Source organism: Salvelinus fontinalis, chromosome 9, assembly GCF_029448725.1.
Source record: "Salvelinus fontinalis isolate EN_2023a chromosome 9, ASM2944872v1, whole genome shotgun sequence".
NCBI classification, from domain to species: Eukaryota; Metazoa; Chordata; class Actinopteri; order Salmoniformes; family Salmonidae; genus Salvelinus; species Salvelinus fontinalis.
This window is the reverse complement of record NC_074673.1, coordinates 40895937-40912779: the sequence shown is the minus strand read 5'-3', so window position 1 is coordinate 40912779 and position 16843 is coordinate 40895937. Positions and strand designations below refer to the sequence as shown.

Below are 16843 nucleotides of genomic sequence, written 5' to 3'. Positions count from 1 at the left end.
TTTTCATTAATCTTCCTGTTGACCAAAAAATGACAATGAAATCTATTTTAATCCCACTTTGTAATAATATAATGTGATGAAATCCAAGGGGGGTGTAGACATTCTATAGGCACTGTAAATAGGCTGTGTGTGTGTGTGCGTGCGTGCGTGCTTTTGATATCCTCAGTGATCCAATGTGTTAGTCGAGTGGCGCCAGGCTGGGTCAGCTCTGCTCTGTGGGCTTAGCAGTGCCCTTGTATAGACATATCAATCTAAATTGATAGAGCCCCTCTGTGTCCACTGATCTGGCTACACTGCAGGAGTTTCATTATATCCTAACGGGGAAGCTGTCTGTCTGTCCGTCCGTCCGTCCTCAGGCTACTACTGGGCTACTACTGTTTAATATGTTTTCCAATAGGCCAATACCACAACTTTCCACAAACTTTCCACGACCATTGAAATCTTTGGGCGTCTGCCTTAGCATTTTTTCTGGTCTCCTAAGTCCAAGCAATGTATAAATCAGTACACATTATATTATCACGTTTGAGCAAAATAACACAGCATTAGCCATGGCAAAATGCATAGAATCGCAGGAAATTTGCTTTAAAACGGCATCAATGTATCTCAGCTCCATGGACAAATTTGTAGAATTTCAGGAAAATGTCTCTATAGCGCCAAGATTGGGGCCTCTAAAATTCAGACACGCCGACAGTGCCCCCTTTTTGCCCCTTTTTGATCCAGAAAAAACTCTGGACATGTATTCTCTATTCAGATTCTGTGCATCCCTGGACTTCTTTACATGCCCAACAAAAAGGGACTATGGGGGTTGGTGTAGCAATTATATAGGGAAGATGGACTTGCCCAGCCACAGCAACCAAACCTCCTGAAGAACTTGCCACCCAGCCAAAAGCTTGATATACTGTAGAGATTTACTGGGGGGAGAAAAACATGATAATGCGGTTTTGCTACTGCAGTGGTTTGAATTGGTGGATGAATTTCAGATTTTAAAGTAACAAAGTGTGCGTTGCTATGGTGATTGCAGGTTGCTCTCCAGGATGGCTGGGATGAAGGAGCAGCAATTTACTGAGGAGAAACCCCTACTACCGGAGCAGAGAGGACAAGATACTGAGATGGTGAGCATTTACTTTATATAACTGTGTGCGTGTGTATTCAAATATGTATTTGTTTTTGTGCAGAGTGTGTGATATAATAGTGTATTTTTGTGTGTCTTTCTTTGGAAACAGAATGTGTTTACATGTGTAGGAGGGATGAATCATACACTGCATTTCAATTTAGGAGTGTGAAAGAAGGGGTGGGGGGGACAAGACTTTATAATTGAGAGGCTGCAAGGTCTAACCAAATCCACTGATTGCAGCAGTATGCTTGTCTTAGCAGAAGCTGTAAGTAACTCTTGATTGCTGGGACTGTGTGTGAGGAGGACAAGAGAGGTGGCATCGGTAGAGGAAAAAAAATCCCATTGATTGAAATGCCAAATGTCTAAGAGAATATGTCACTGTAATTTATACACTTCCCTGACTCTCTTGACAATGATTGATAGAGTGGAGAAACTGATTACTAATACGATGCCAAGGCATTGGCGGATTAAACTTGGAGGCCAAATAATAAATTCAAAGTTATTGATGATTATTACCTGCTAGCTAGTAATTAGTCCCAAGGGAAATACATAATAAAGTAAAACGTTATCGGGAGTGGATGTGTGACCCAGATTACATTGTATCCTTTAGAAGTCTATGTTGTTGAGGATTTAACAGGAGGACATCATTACAGCAGTTTATCCAGACAGCTATTACCTTAGCCTATCCTCTGTTGTCCTCCTCTACGTGGGTCATGTCCTCCCAGGTCTGTTAGTCTTCCTCCCCTCCAGGCCTCTCCCTGCCTGGACCCCTGAGGTGGACTGACCAGCCACTGTAACACACCTGTGTTTGTGTTTATGATGCAGAGAGACCAAGGGCGGTGTGTGAACGCACTCCCCTGCGCAAGCCCTGCGCCACTCACCGCCCCCTCTTCCTCAAGCCGCCCCCCACAACGGTGGCATGTGATCGCGCGGCACTGGCTCCACCAGACCCGCAATCGGACCAGTGGGTGCATCCCGGTAATTACATACCCAGAACTCACCTGCAGGGGGGACTATTCCCCATGCCCTGCAGGGGTACCAAATCTCCATTACCTTTGACTGTGTTATCGGATGCACCTTTAAATCCTCACCTGCAACACATCCTGAGTCAGAGAAATATGGAGGGCCACAAACAACAGAGAATATTTATATTTTTGAAAGTTCCTTTACACACAGGCTGTAGTAGTAGCATTAGCAGTGTTTCATACTGACATAAATTCAGACAGGCTAAGGATAATCGGATAATAGAGAGGTTTTGAACATTCCTGGAGACCAACATGCAGCCAGCCAACACCTCCAGCACAATGTCGCAGCTCCCCCCCCCCACCATGCTGTGCTACTGCAGTCACACGTGGGCTCCAAAGGACAAGAGTGACACCTGCTGGTCCGACCGCAGCACTGAAACCACTAACCTACTATGTCTCTCCACTAAAAACAACTGCATGAAATAACCATTCTCTCTAGGTGTGTCTGATCACTGTAACACTGTCTTGAATAGCATCACCCTCTATCAATGGACTGCTGATGACGATGCAACCATTTGTCATCTTTACTCTTTCACCTCGTCCATGTGTTTATCTATAATCCTTTTGTCTTTCCTGAAACCACTGTATATGAATACACTATCCAGGATTGCACCTTTAGCATCACAAGGAGTTTGGGGGACAATTTTTCTTAACCCACTAATAATGCTTGGTCTGATTCAACTTTAACCTCTATAGAGCATGTCCTTCATGTTGCACTGAAGTTTAGGGGAATGCTTGGGTTCTGGTTTGGCTTTTTTAGGGCAGGGAAAACGTATTCTGTCTCTCCTGAGCCTTCTCTTCCCTGTCCACTAACTATTGTCTGTCTGTTTGGACCCACACAGCCTCTATCTCTGTTGCTCTCTGTGGATCCATCCCCTCAGCTTTAACGGCCTGCTCAGCCCTGTGGCATCTCAGAAGTGGAAGCAGAGGGACTATCATAATGGGTGTCAGTTGACATTGTGTTTTTGTTATCTGTCTGCAGGAGAACTGTGAGACCCTGATGCCAATTGGAGACTGGAAGGTACTTAAAGTCTATTCTCTTCTATTCTCAATATACTGTATCCCCAATAATCGTTATGTCCACTCACCCGCGTAACCATGGTGTCGCACTGGGAGGAGAAGGAGGAGGGATTGTTTGGCCAAATGGTTGATGGAATCATTCACTATCACACAGCATCCCTCACACAGTGTGGTACAGATTTGTGTCTGAATGATAAAGTGTAAAGGACGTATGTGTTTGTGTGTGAGAGACACTGGAACACTCTTGTTCAATGATTATCACTCACATAATAGGGCATCAATCTCAATACTACAACTATCACTATAACCATAGTAGCCTACTATCCGTTATGGATTAATAATACCACAGTTGTTTTAAAGTCCTCAGAAGTTGATTTCTGTACCCGTGATGTTGTCAGTTTGAACATGAATCCACGTGATGATGAGATCAGAATAATCCAGACACCGTGTTTCTCACCTCTGTCTGACGCCTCCAGTGTCACCCCCCTCTTCTCTCACCCTCTCCAGTCTCACCTCCTCTTTCTCTCTCACTCCCCTCTCCCACCACCTCCTGACAGTCCTTCATAATGGAAAGGCTAACAAACACAGGTGCTGATTAAGTTGAGTTAAACGGGAGAGGACTGTCTACCCTTACGATTGGTGCTATGAAAATAACAACTGATTTGCTTTGCACAAATCAAATGAACGGGCCTCTTGAAGTTTGAGTTTTGAGAGTGTGTATGTGTGTGCCTGTATGTGTGTCCATGCATGTGTGTGTGTTGAATTTTAATTAGCAAAAGCAATCTCACTGCATACTAAGCATTTGTTTATGCATCACCTTCCATGACTTTTGAGGAGCGATAAGAACGGTGGGAGAGGAAAGGGGACAGGTAGGACAGGGACAATAGGAGGAAGGGAGGGAATTGTTTTGCTATATTCTCAATGACTGAATACAGACCTTCCTCAGACAACATAATGCTCTCAGCAAAAACGCATTGTCTTTCTACTCAAACACAGAACAGACCATATACACACATTACACACACTAATAAACCAGCATGTTCATCAGAACAGACCATATACACACATTACACACACTAATAAACCAGCATGTTCATCAGAACAGACCATATACACACATTACACACACTAATAAACCAGCATGTTCATCAGAACAGACCATATACACACATTACACACACTAATAAACCAGCATGTTCATCAGAACAGACCATATACACACAATAATAAACCAGCATCTTCATCAGAACAGCAGAGTAAAAGTATTTGTATGTTTTGTTGATTTTTATAATGCTTTTGATTCCATATGGCATGATGTACTATATAACAAAATGTATGTATTTTTACTTAAGTACTTTACACCACTGACTGTAATAGTGAAGGTGTAAACTTGGCAGTAGAAAACCTAAACAGCATATTTGACCTCTCAGCTTCTCTATCAAGTATTTGTTTTCAAGCAGACAACCTAAGAAAATTAACAACAATGACAAATGGTTTGATGAAGAATGCAAAAATCGAAGAAAGAAATTGAGAAACGTATTCAACCAAAAACATAGAGACCTAGAAAACCTGAGCCTACGCCTTCACTATGGTGAATCATTAAAACAATACAGAAATACACTCCGGAAAAAGAAGGAACAGCAGATCAGAAATCAGCTCAATGTGTCATGTTCACTTGTTCCTGTGATTGTCTCCACCCCCTCCAGGTGTTGCTTATTTTCCACAGTGTATTTATCCCTGTGTTTCCTGTCTCTGTGCCAGTTCGTCTTGATGTTTAGTAAAGTCAACCAGTGTGTTTTTCCTGTACTCCTTTTGCTATTCTCCTTTTTCTAGTCCTCCTGGTTTTGACTCTTGCCTGTTTCTGGACTTTGTACCCGCCTGCCTGACAGTTCTGCCTGCCTTGATCACGAGCCTGTCTGCCACTCTGTACCTTCTGGAGTCTGATCTGGTTTTGACCTTTAGCCTGTCCACGACCATTCTCTTGCCTACCCCTTTGGATTATTAAACATTGCAAGACTCCAACCATCTGCCTCCTGTGTCTGCATCTGGGGCTCGCCTTGTGCCTTGATACAATGTAATTGAAGAATCAAATTTTCTCGTTTCTGCGACAATTTTGAAACACTAAACAAACAACAACACGAAGAGTTATCTATCCAAAACTGAGATGTATGGATAAACCACTTCTCCAATCTTGTTTGCTCTATAACAAAGAACAGCAAAAACACATACAGTACCAGTCAATTGTTTGGATACACTTACTCATTCAAGGGTTTTTCTTTACTTTTACTATTTACTACATTGTAACTCTGGGTCTTCCTTTCCTGTGGCGGTCCTCATGAGAGCCAGTTTCATAATAGCGCTTGGTTTGTTTTTGCGACTGCACTTGAAGAATCTTTCAAAGTTCTTGACATTTTCCAGATTGACTGACCTTCATGTCTTAAAGTAATGATGGACTGTTGTTTCTCTTTGCTTATTTGAGCTGTTCTTGCCATAATATGGACTTGGTCTTTTACCAAATAGGGCTATCTTCTGTATACCAACCCTACCTTGTGACAACACAACTGATTGGCTCAAACGCATTAAAATTAACTTTTAACAAGGCACACCTGTTAATTGAAATGCATTCCAGGTGACTACCTCATGAAGCTGGCTGAGAGAATGCCAAGAGTGTGCAAACCTGTCATCAAGGCAAAGGGTGACTATTTGAAGAATCTCAAATATAAAATATATTTTGATTTGTTTAATGCGTTTTTGGTTACTACATGATTTCATATGTGTTATTTCCTAGTTTTGATGTCTTCACTATTATTCTACAATGTAGAAAATAGTAAAAATAAAGAATAACCCTTGAATGAGTAGGTGTGTCCAAACCTTTGACTGCTACTGTAAGTATTCAGACCCTTTGCAATGAGACTTGAGCTCAGAATTGAGCTCAGATGCATCCTGTTTCCATTGATCATCCTTGAGATGTTTCTACAGCTTGATTGGAGTCCACCTGTGATAATTTCAATTGATTGGACATGATTTGGAAGGCACACACCTGTCTATATAAGGTCCCACAGTTGACAGTGCATGTCAGAGCAAAAACCAAGCTATGAAGTCGAAGGAATTGTCCATCGAGCTCTGAGACACGATTGTGTCAAGGTCTGGGGAAGGGTACCAAAAAATGTCTGCAGCACTGAAGGTCCGCAAGAACACAGTGGCCTCCATCATTCTTAAATAGAAGACGTTTGTAACCACCAATACTCTTCTTAGAGCTGGCCGCCCGGCCAAACTGGGCAAGCGGGGGAGAAGGGCCTTGGTCAGGGAGGTGACCAAGAACCCGATGGTCACTCTGACAGAGCTCCAGAGTTCCTCTGTGGAGATGGGAGAACCTTCCAGAAACACAACCATCTCTGCAGCACTTCACCAATCAGGCCTCTAAGGTAGAGTGGCCAGACAGAAGCCACTTCTCAGTAAAAGGCACATGACAGCCCTCTTGGAGTTTGCCAAAAGGCACCTAAACGATTCTCAGACGATGAGAAACAAGATTCTCTGGTCTGATGAAACCAAGATTGAACTCTTTGGCCAGGCACTGCTTATCACCTGGCCATTACCATCCCTACGGTGAAGCATGGTGGTGGCAGCATCATGCTGTGGGGATGTTTTTCAGTGGCACGGACTGGGAGTTTAGTCAGGATCGAGGGAAAATCCTTGATGAAAATCTGCTCCAGAGTGCTCAGGACCTCAGACTGGGGCGAAGGTTCACCTTCCAACAGGACAACGACCCTAAGCACACAGCCAAGACAACGCAGGAGTGGCACGGGACAAGTTTCTGAATGTCTTTGAGTGGCCCAGCCAGAGCCCGGACTTGAACATTTCTGAAGAGACCTGAAAATAGCTGTGCAGCGACGATCCCCATCCAACATGACAGAGCTTGAGAGGATCTGCAGAGAAGAATGGGAGAAACTCCCCAAATACAGGGGTGCCAAGCTTGTAGGGTTATACCCAAGAAGACTCCATGCTGTAATTTCTGCCAAAGGTGCTTCAACAAAGTACTGAGTAAAGGGTCTGAATACTTATGTAAATGTGATATTTTATTTATTTATAAATTTTCCCAAAAAATCTAAACCTGTTTTTGCTTTGTCATTATGAGGTATTGTGTGTAGATTGATGAGGGGAAAAAACTATTTCATCCATTCTTGGATAAGGCTGTAACGTAACAACATTTGTAAAAAGTGAAGGTGTGAATTTTTCCCAAATGCACTATATATATCAACAAATTGGCGAGGGCACTAGAACAGTCTGCACCACCTGGTCTCACCCTACTGGAATCTGAAGTCAAATGTCTACTGTTTGCTGATAATCTGGTGCTTCTGTCACCGACCAAGGAGGGCCTCCAGCAGCACCTAGATCGTCTGCACAGATTCTGTTAGACCTGAGCCCTGACAGTAAATCTCAGTAAGACAAAAATAATGGTGTTCCAAAAAAGGTCCAGTTACCAGGACCACAAATACAAATTCCACCTAGCCACTGTTGCCCTAGAGCACATCAATGAGTATACATACCTCGGCCGTTTAGGTTTTGTGCTCGAGGGCAACGGTGGCTAGGTGGAATTTGTATCAGCACCACAGATAACTTCCACAAAGCTGTGAACGATCTGAGAAGTAAGGCAAGAAGGGCCTTCTACGCCATCAAAAGGAACATAAAATTCAACATACCAATTAGGATCTGGATAAAGATACTTGAGTCAGTTATAGAACCCATTGCTCTTTATGGTTGTGAGGTTTGGGGTCCGCTCACCAACCAAGAATTCACAAAATGGGACAAACACCAAATTGAGACTCTGCATGCAGAATTCTGCAAAACTATTCTCTGTGTACAACGTAAAACACCAAATAATGCATGCAGAGCAGAATTAGGTCGATACCTGCTAATTATCAAAATCCAGAAAATAGCGATTAATAATAATAGTAATAGTAATAGCAATTGGTGTAATACCACAGTGTGACATCAGAGCAGCAAGATTTGTGACTTGTTGCCACAAGAAAAGAGCAACCAGTGAAGAACAAATACCACTGTAAATACAACCCATAATTATTTATTTTCTCTTTTGTACTTTAACTATTTGCACATCGTTACAACACTGTATATTTACATAATATGGCATGGCTTTTGTGAGTGTAATGTTTACTGTACATTTTATATTGTTTATTCCACTTTTATCTATTTCACTTGCTTTGGCAATGTAAAAATATGTTTCCCATGCCAATAGAGCCCTTTGAATTGAAGGGAGAGAGGGAGAGAGAATCACACCTGATATAGAGCACTGGTGGTGATGATGAGAGAGCAAAACAAGAGCACAGCAGAGAAGATCCTGTGACTGATTGGGCAGCCAACCAATCAGATGCAGAGAGCCAGCCAAAGGGCTTGAGCTCAGCACTCCCTCACGGTGGGTTTATAAGGTGTCTGGGGAAGAGAGAGGGCAGCAGCACTGCAGAGCTCAGCCCTAGAACAGGACGAGGCTAGACGAGACAGAGACCACCAGCAGCAGCAGTCCCACTACCAGAGAGGACGGGCTCTGAATGTCTCGTCTCCCCTCGCAGCTCCTACTCCTCCTGCCGCTCTTCCTCCTCTTCTTCCTCCTCCACCGAGCACGCTTACTCAGGCACCATGCCTGAATGCTGGGATGGGGTGAGTGGCAGTGTAAAGTGTGTCTGCAGGTGACTGAGTGACTGATAGCGTGAGGATATTTTGATAAAGTAAATTCACTACTGTGTCTTAATAAACTTCTTTGTTCATGGATGTGCATGACGAGCACATTGTGCACACGTTTATTTCTCGTGCACATACACAACCATGTCTTACCTTCTTCGTGCATGTTCTTTTACCATGTTTATATCTTAGCAAAACGACTAGCTGTCTATCATGTACCCATCTGTTTTAATGCTCTGAGATCATGAGTGAAATCTGCATGTTGAAATATTAGTAGTCTAGATTTGGTTTTATTATATAACTGAACATATGAGTTAATGTTGCATAGTGGCATGGTTGTTGTACTGTTGTTGTGTTGCTCTAATGATCAGTCGTGTAATGTCTGAGTCTCCGTGGAGACACACTGACACACTAATGCTGTGACACACTAATGCATTCTGCAACACATGCAAGCCTACACAGAGATGCCCGTAAGTCTGGGGGAGATGCAAATTATTCCGCACTTGGATGTCTGTGTGACCTTGGGAGTGAGGGAGGAAGGGAATTAGAGAGGAAGATGAGTGAGAGACAAAGAAATCAGAGAAGAGACTAAGAGAGGGAGGGAGTATTTGCAGTGATACAGGTGCTGTTTTTACCTGCAGTATATTGTTCTGCCATCCAGAAAATACCAAAATAGTTTTACCCATTCCATCAACCCCTATCATACTACACGTTTAGACAACCCAAATGACCTTTACCTTTACATTGTATCTGTCAATCGATCACACAAGCATTTCATGTCACACAAAGACAAAAAAGACAACAGATTTTACAGGTGAGTGTACTGCAGTAGCTGCCAATGTATTGCTTCACAGAGGGCATGCAGCATACTGTCAAACATACATGTATTGGGTGCCAGACCGATGCGTGGTTAGGGAGCACTTGGCGTCACAGACTATGGCTACATTACATCCGCAATGGCATCCTATTCCCTAGTTAGTGCACTACTTCTGACCAGGGCTCATACGGTGCCATTTTGGATGCAGCCTATCAGTGGCATTTCTCTGTCTGGCTGTGATAGGACAAAATCCTGGAGCCCTGAACCAACGTTTATGGGAATAATATCTGCTGCATCCATTTTGAGTGTGTCTACCTGTCTGGCTGTGTTGATGAGGATGTGGGTCATGTGAGATTGAAATACCAATGAGACCCTGTAACTATGTCAACACCACACAATAACATTTTGTAATTAATATGATATTGCATAGAACGTTTGCCGGTTTTTGTTTATTCCTTTAATTTAAGACCTAGAAAACCAGATGTGGGGGTGAGGTTACCTACTAATTAGTGACCTTAATTAATCAAGTAAAAGGGAGGAGGGAAAACCCGCAGCCACTCGGTCCTCCGTGGAATGAGTTTGATACCTGTGCCTCTCAGAATTCTCCTTTGAATCAATGAAGCTTTTATGTTGATCAGAGGTGGAAGGTTGCGGTTGGTGTTTATTACATCTCAGTGATAGTGGGTCAACTGTTTGTGCTCATCAGTGAACTCCATTGAACCCCACCAAAATGGCATTGACTGTATGTGCAGAGGTACAGAATGCGTCCCTGTGGAAGTATATGTATATGCATTTAAATATGTGTATTTGTCTGTTTCAGGAACATGACATTGAGACTCCGTATGGGATGCTTCATGTGGTTATTCGTGGGGCCCCCAAAGGAAACAAGCCTGCCATCCTCACCTACCATGATGTGGGGCTTAACCGTGAGTACAAGCACTGTCTTTCTATGCTTGTGTGTGTGTGTGTGTGTGTGTTTGTGTGTGTATGTTTGTGTGTGTGTGTGTGTATGTTTGTGTGTGTGTGTGTGTGTGTGTGTGTGTGTGTGTGTGTGTGTGTGTGTGTGTGTGTGTGTGTGTGTGTGTGTGTGTGTGTGTGTGTGTGTGTGTGTGTGTGTGTGTGTGTGTGTGCACACGTGTTTTCTGTGTGTGCTCCATGTGTGAGTTCATGTCTTTGTTGCACCACCATCTGTCATGTAACAATGACCTGCAGCTGGTTCCAGGGTTCATCTTGCCACACTTCCTCAGGGTGTTGTTCATGGTGGGATCTGGCAGCTGTATCCGTCGAGCTGTCAGCCCCGGGAGGTGTTGTGCCTATCTGAGGTGATAACTGGGAGCCAAATCAGAGTACCAGTAGCATTCCCTGACAGCAGTCCAGCCAGCCCACTGCAGAGCGCAGACAGACAGTGTGACTCTCTCACCTTTACCCAGCATGTCCGTTACTACCTCCCCACTGAGCCTGCTCGTTAGCTCCTCTAATTGGTGGACGGGGACTGCTTTTCAATGTTGCTGCAGTTTGCAGGGAGTATTGTTACACTTGTAGCAGGAAATGACTCCAGGATACAAAACACAATATTTAATCATCTACATTACAACTACATTGCCAGTAGCTGTCTGAAATAGGATCCAGCCCATTGAAGTTCCAGATACAAGCTGCATTCCACGAGATAGCACTGTCTGTCAGTGCTCAGTCATTAAAGGACTGGGTAATGAAAGAATGATGGCTGGAGAGAGAAAAAGAGGGAGAGTGAGAAATGTAGGTCAGAAAAACATCCCTATCATACAAGCGGGGTGGTGTTTGGGGAAGGGTCAGCACTTCTGCGCTGTAGATCAGCTGCTCCTCTGCATGCCTGCCTCCCACTGCATGTCTGCTTCCCTCTGCGCGCCTGCCTCCCTCTGCATGCCTGCCTCCCACTGCGCGCCTGCCTCCCACTGCATGCCTGCCTCCCTCTGCATGCCTGCCTCCCACTGCATGCCTGCCTCCCACTGCATGCCTGCCTCCCACTGCATGCCTGCCTCCCACTGCATGCCTGCCTCCCTCTGCATGCCTGCCTCCCTCTGCATGCCTGCCTCCCACTGCATGCCTGCCTCCCTGCCTCCCTCTGCATGCCTGCCTCCCTCTGCATGCCTGCCTCCCTGCCTCCCTGCCTCCCTCTGCATGCCTGCCTCCCACTGCATGCCTGCCTCCCTGCCTCCCACTGCATGCCTGCCTCCCACTGCATGCCTGCCTCCCACTGCATGCCTGCCTCCCACTGCATGCCTGCCTCCCACTGCATGCCTGCCTCCCACTGCATGCCTGCCTCCCTGCCTCCCTCTGCATGCCTGCCTCCCTCTGCATGCCTGCCTCCCCTGCCTCCCTGCCTCCCACTGCATGCCTGCCTCCCTCTGCATGCCTGCCTCCCACTGCATGTCTGCCTCCCTCTGCATGCCTGCCTCCCTCTGCATGCCTGCCTCCCACTGCATGCCTGCCTCCCACTGCATGCCTGCCTCCCTGCCTCCCTCTGCATGCCTGCCTCCCACTGCATGCCTGCCTCCCTGCCTCCCTCTGCATGCCTGCCTCCCTCTGTATGCCTGCCTCCCACTGCATGTCTGCCTCCCTCTGCATGCCTGCCTCCCTCTGCATGCCTGCCTCCCACTGCATGTCTGCCTCCCTCTGCATGCCTGCCTCCCTCTGCATGCCTGCCTCCCACTGCATGCCTGCCTCCCACTGCATGCCTGCCTCCCTGCCTCCCTCTGCATGCCTGCCTCCCTCTGTATGCCTGCCTCCCTGCCTCCCTCTGCATGCCTGCCTCCCTGCCTCCCTCTGCATGCCTGCCTCCCTCTGCATGCCTGCCTCCCTGCCTCCCTCTGCATGCCTGCCTCCCACTGCATGTCTGCCTCCCTCTGCATGCCTGCCTCCCTCTGCGCTCCTGCCTCCCACTGCATGCCTGCCTCCCTCTGCATGCCTGCCACCCACTGCATGCCTGCCTCCCTCTGCGCTCCTGCCTCCCACTGCATGCCTGCCTCCCACTGCATGCCTGCCTCCCACTGCATGCCTGCCACCCACTGCATGTCTGCCTCCCACTGCATGCCTGCCTCCCTCTGCATGCCTGCCACCCACTGCGCGCCTGCCTCCCACTGCATGCCTGCCTCCCTCTGCATGCCTGCCACCCACTGCGCGCCTGCCACCCACTGCGCGCCTGCCTCCCACTGCATGCCTGCCTCCCTCTGCTTGCCTGCCACCCACTGCATGCCTGCCTCCCACTGCATGTCTGCCTCCCTCTGCATGTCTGCCTCCCTCTGCATGTCTGCCTCCCTCTGCATGTCTGCCTCCCTCTGCATGTCTGCCACCCACTGCATGCCTGCCTCCCACTGCATGTCTGCCTCCCTCTGCATGCCTGCCACCCACTGCATGTCTGCCTCCCACTGCATGTCTGCCTCCCTCTGCATGCCTGCCACCCACTACATGTCTGCCTCCCACTGCATGTCTGCCTCCCTCTGCATGCCTGCCACCCACTGCATGTCTGCCTCCCACTGCATGTCTGCCTCCCTCTGCATGCATGCCACCCTCTGCAGCCACAGCTGGGGGTATTAGTATGCACTGCCAGTAACCACAGCCTGACTCAGTCAACACAGATGCAGGATGGAGAGAGAAAGCGAGCGAGAGATGGAGGGAGAGGAATGAGACTAAATAGAGGAGACACTGGCCTATATGTGGTTGTGCTGCTCCTGTGTTGTGACCTTGTGCTGGGCAGGAGATGTGAGGCAAAGGAAGGGTCACGTTGCCACAGGGAGACAATGAATAATAATGGTCTTCTGTTGCTCTATGGCTGACTGATGTGGGCGAATCAGAATCACCTCTCTGCCCCTGTGTGATGCCAGGTACTGTAAATCACAGCGCAGAACACATCAGTTTCATTGATGTTTAAAAGGACACCTGGAGCATTTCAGCTTTTTCATTTCCGTCCAGTTCTAGGTTAACTAACCTGGTTAATGATGTTTGTGGGTGTTTGATGAGATGGAACAAACACCTCAGTGTTTTCTATCACCTTATCAACTCCATGTTGTTGTCTGAGTCACCACAAACTGAAGAGAAGTATGACAACAGCGGCGGTAGGAGGGGGGAAACAGAGTTGTTGATATTGTTGTAGGTTTTAAGAGGTGAGGTATATAGGGTGTCATTGCTGGTCTGTAAAACAGAGAGGTGGCACTTCAGTTAACCTATAACCTCAGTTAAAATGCAGTATATCAAACTAGATTGTTTTTTCTTTACTCTGACTTAATGTTTAATGTACGATCATTCAAGCACCCAGATGAAAATGGAATGACTCCCAGTAAAACCTCAGGTCATTTCCCATTCTCATTTCCCCTGCTGACAAGGTGCTCTCTGCTTAATGCATGTTTAACGTTTTCTTCTCTCTGTCTCTCTCTGTCTGCCCTGCATAGACAAGTTGTGCTTCAACAGCTTCTTCCACAACGAGGACATGCAGGAGATCACCAAGCACTTTGTGGTGTGTCATGTGGATGCTCCTGGACAGCAGATTGGAGCCTCTCAGATGCCACAGGGGTATATAATACCTAAACACACGTACATGTCTATACACACTTATACCTATCCATGCACCTCTGGTGTTGTCTTGTATGGACCGGAGTGTGCAGACAGACAGATAGACAGGGATTCCTACAGTGCCGTCTCTTTGCCACGTGACTGTTTAACTAAAGATCTCCACCTCACCTCTCAACAGGTACCAGTACCCCACCATGGACCAGCTGGCAGGCATGCTGCCCAGTGTAGTGCAGCACTTTGGGTGAGTGGGCCTCCCCCTCCTCTCTCTCCTAGTAAACAGTACATATATTATCCATATTGTTCAACTTTGAATGCATTAATGAACCTGTAAATGAATTCAAACCATTCTCATTTGACAGATTCAAGAGCATTGTGGGCATTGGAGTTGGGGCTGGCGCCTACATCCTGGCCAAATTTGCTGTAAGTTATACCCGGTTATTGTTCTTTTTCACACATTTCATATTTTGGGGCCTAATAATGATCCCAGGTATATCTACCACAGGAGGCTGGTGGCACCTTAATTGGGGAGGACGAGCTCATGGTAATGGCTCAAGTGGAATTAGTGGAATGGTATCAAGACATGGTTTCTATGTGTTTGATGCCATTCCATTCGCTCCGTTCCGGACATTATTATGATCCATCCTTCCCTCAACAGCCTCCTGTGGTATCTATCTAACATAAGACAGCCTTGCTCTGCTCTGCTCTGTCCTCAGCTGATCTTCCCTGATCTGGTGGAGGGCCTGGTGCTGCTCAACATCGACCCCAACGGGAAGGGCTGGATCGACTGGGCCACCGGCAAGGTAGCAGACACTGCACCTCTGTGGCAAACACATAAACAGAGTTACCTTTTAAAGCATATTCCAACTATCAAAATGGCTGCTGTACTTGCAATTGGTGCAAGGTAATAATATTTATCTCTCTTTCCTCATCTCTCTCTTTCTCTCTCTCCTCCCCCTTCCTCTCAAGCTCTCTGGGCTCACCAGTGCTCTTCCAGACACAGTCCTGCCCCACCTCTTTAGCCAGGTGAGTTCTCACTCCAGATATATGTGGTAATCAAACCATTATCCACATACCTACAATAGTTTGTGGCAATACATAGCACTACACACAACACACCAAAATAACAACAACACTAGATTGGAGGCTTTGGACTACACACCAAAATAACAACAACACTAGATTGGAGGCTTTGGACTACACACCAAAATAACAACAACACTAGATTGGAGGCTTTGGACTACACACCATAATAACAACAACACTAGACTGGAGGTGTTGGACTACACACCATAATAACAACAACACTAGACTGGAGGCTTTGGACTACACACCAAAATAACAACAACACTAGATTGGAGGCTTTGGACTAAACACCAAAATAACAACAACACTAGACTGGAGGTGTTGGACTACACACCATAATAACAACAACACTAGACTGGAGGCTTTGGACTACACACCATAATAACAACAACACCAGACTGGCGGCTTTGGACTACACACCATAATAACAACAACACTAGACTGGAGGCTTTGGACTACACACCAAAATAACAACGACACTAGACTGGAGGCTTTGGACTACACACCATAATAACAACAACACTAGACTGGAGGCTTTGTGCTACACACCATAATAACAACAACACTGGACTGGAGGCGTTGGACTACACACCATAATAACAACACCAGACTGGAGGCTTTGCACTACACACCATAATAACAACAACACTAAACTGGAGGCATTGGACTACACACCATAATAACAACAACACTAGACTGGAGGCTTTGGACTACACACCATAATAACAACAACACTAAACTGGAGGCTTTGGACTACACACCAAAATAACAACAACACTAGACTGGAAGCTTTGTACTACACACCATAATAACAACAACACCAGACTGGAGGCTTTGGACTACACACCATAATAACAACAACACTAGATTGGAGGCTTTGGACTACACACCAAAATAACAACAACACTAGATTGGAGGCTTTGGACTACACACCATAATAACAACAACACTAGACTGGAGGTGTTGGACTACACACCATAATAACAACAACACTAGACTGGAGGCTTTGGACTACACACCAAAATAACAACAACACTAGATTGGAGGCTTTGGACTAAACACCAAAATAACAACAACACTAGACTGGAGGTGTTGGACTACACACCATAATAACAACAACACCAGACTGGCGGCTTTGGACTACACACCATAATAACAACAACACTAGACTGGAGGCTTTGGACTACACACCAAAATAACAACGACACTAGACTGGAGGCTTTGGACTACACACCATAATAACAACAACACTAGACTGGAGGCTTTGTACTACACACCATAATAACAACAACACTGGACTGGAGGCGTTGGACTACACACCATAATAACAACACCAGACTGGAGGCTTTGGACTACACACCATAATAACAACAACACTAAACTGGAGGCATTGGACTACACACCATAATAACAACAACACTAGACTGGAGGCTTAGGACTACACACCATAATAACAACAACACTAAACTGGAGGCTTTGGACTACACACCAAAATAACAACAACACTAGACTGGAGGCTTTGTACTACACACCAAAATAACAACA

At 46.0% G+C, this 16843-nt stretch overlaps 1 protein-coding gene across 6 annotated transcripts in view; it reads left to right on the top strand.

Annotated features, from left to right (window-relative positions):
• LOC129862603 (protein NDRG4-like) overlaps positions 1-16843 on the top strand; it is a 41766-nt gene that overhangs the window by 9854 nt on the left and 15069 nt on the right. For 3 of the 6 annotated variants that reach the window (XM_055934423.1, XM_055934425.1, XM_055934424.1), the window contains 9 exons: positions 1022-1112; positions 1940-2092; positions 3122-3160; positions 10491-10596; positions 14095-14215; positions 14394-14456; positions 14575-14635; positions 14929-15015; positions 15182-15238. In XM_055934423.1, coding sequence (XP_055790398.1) covers positions 1022-1112; positions 1940-2092; positions 3122-3160; positions 10491-10596; positions 14095-14215; positions 14394-14456; positions 14575-14635; positions 14929-15015; positions 15182-15238 — 778 coding nt within the window. Of the gene's footprint in view, positions 1-1021; positions 1113-1939; positions 2093-3121; positions 3161-8597; positions 8833-10490; positions 10597-14094; positions 14216-14393; positions 14457-14574; positions 14636-14928; positions 15016-15181; positions 15239-16843 lie in introns of those variants that run through there. The other 3 variants (XM_055934428.1, XM_055934427.1, XM_055934426.1) reach the window with 2 other exon arrangements.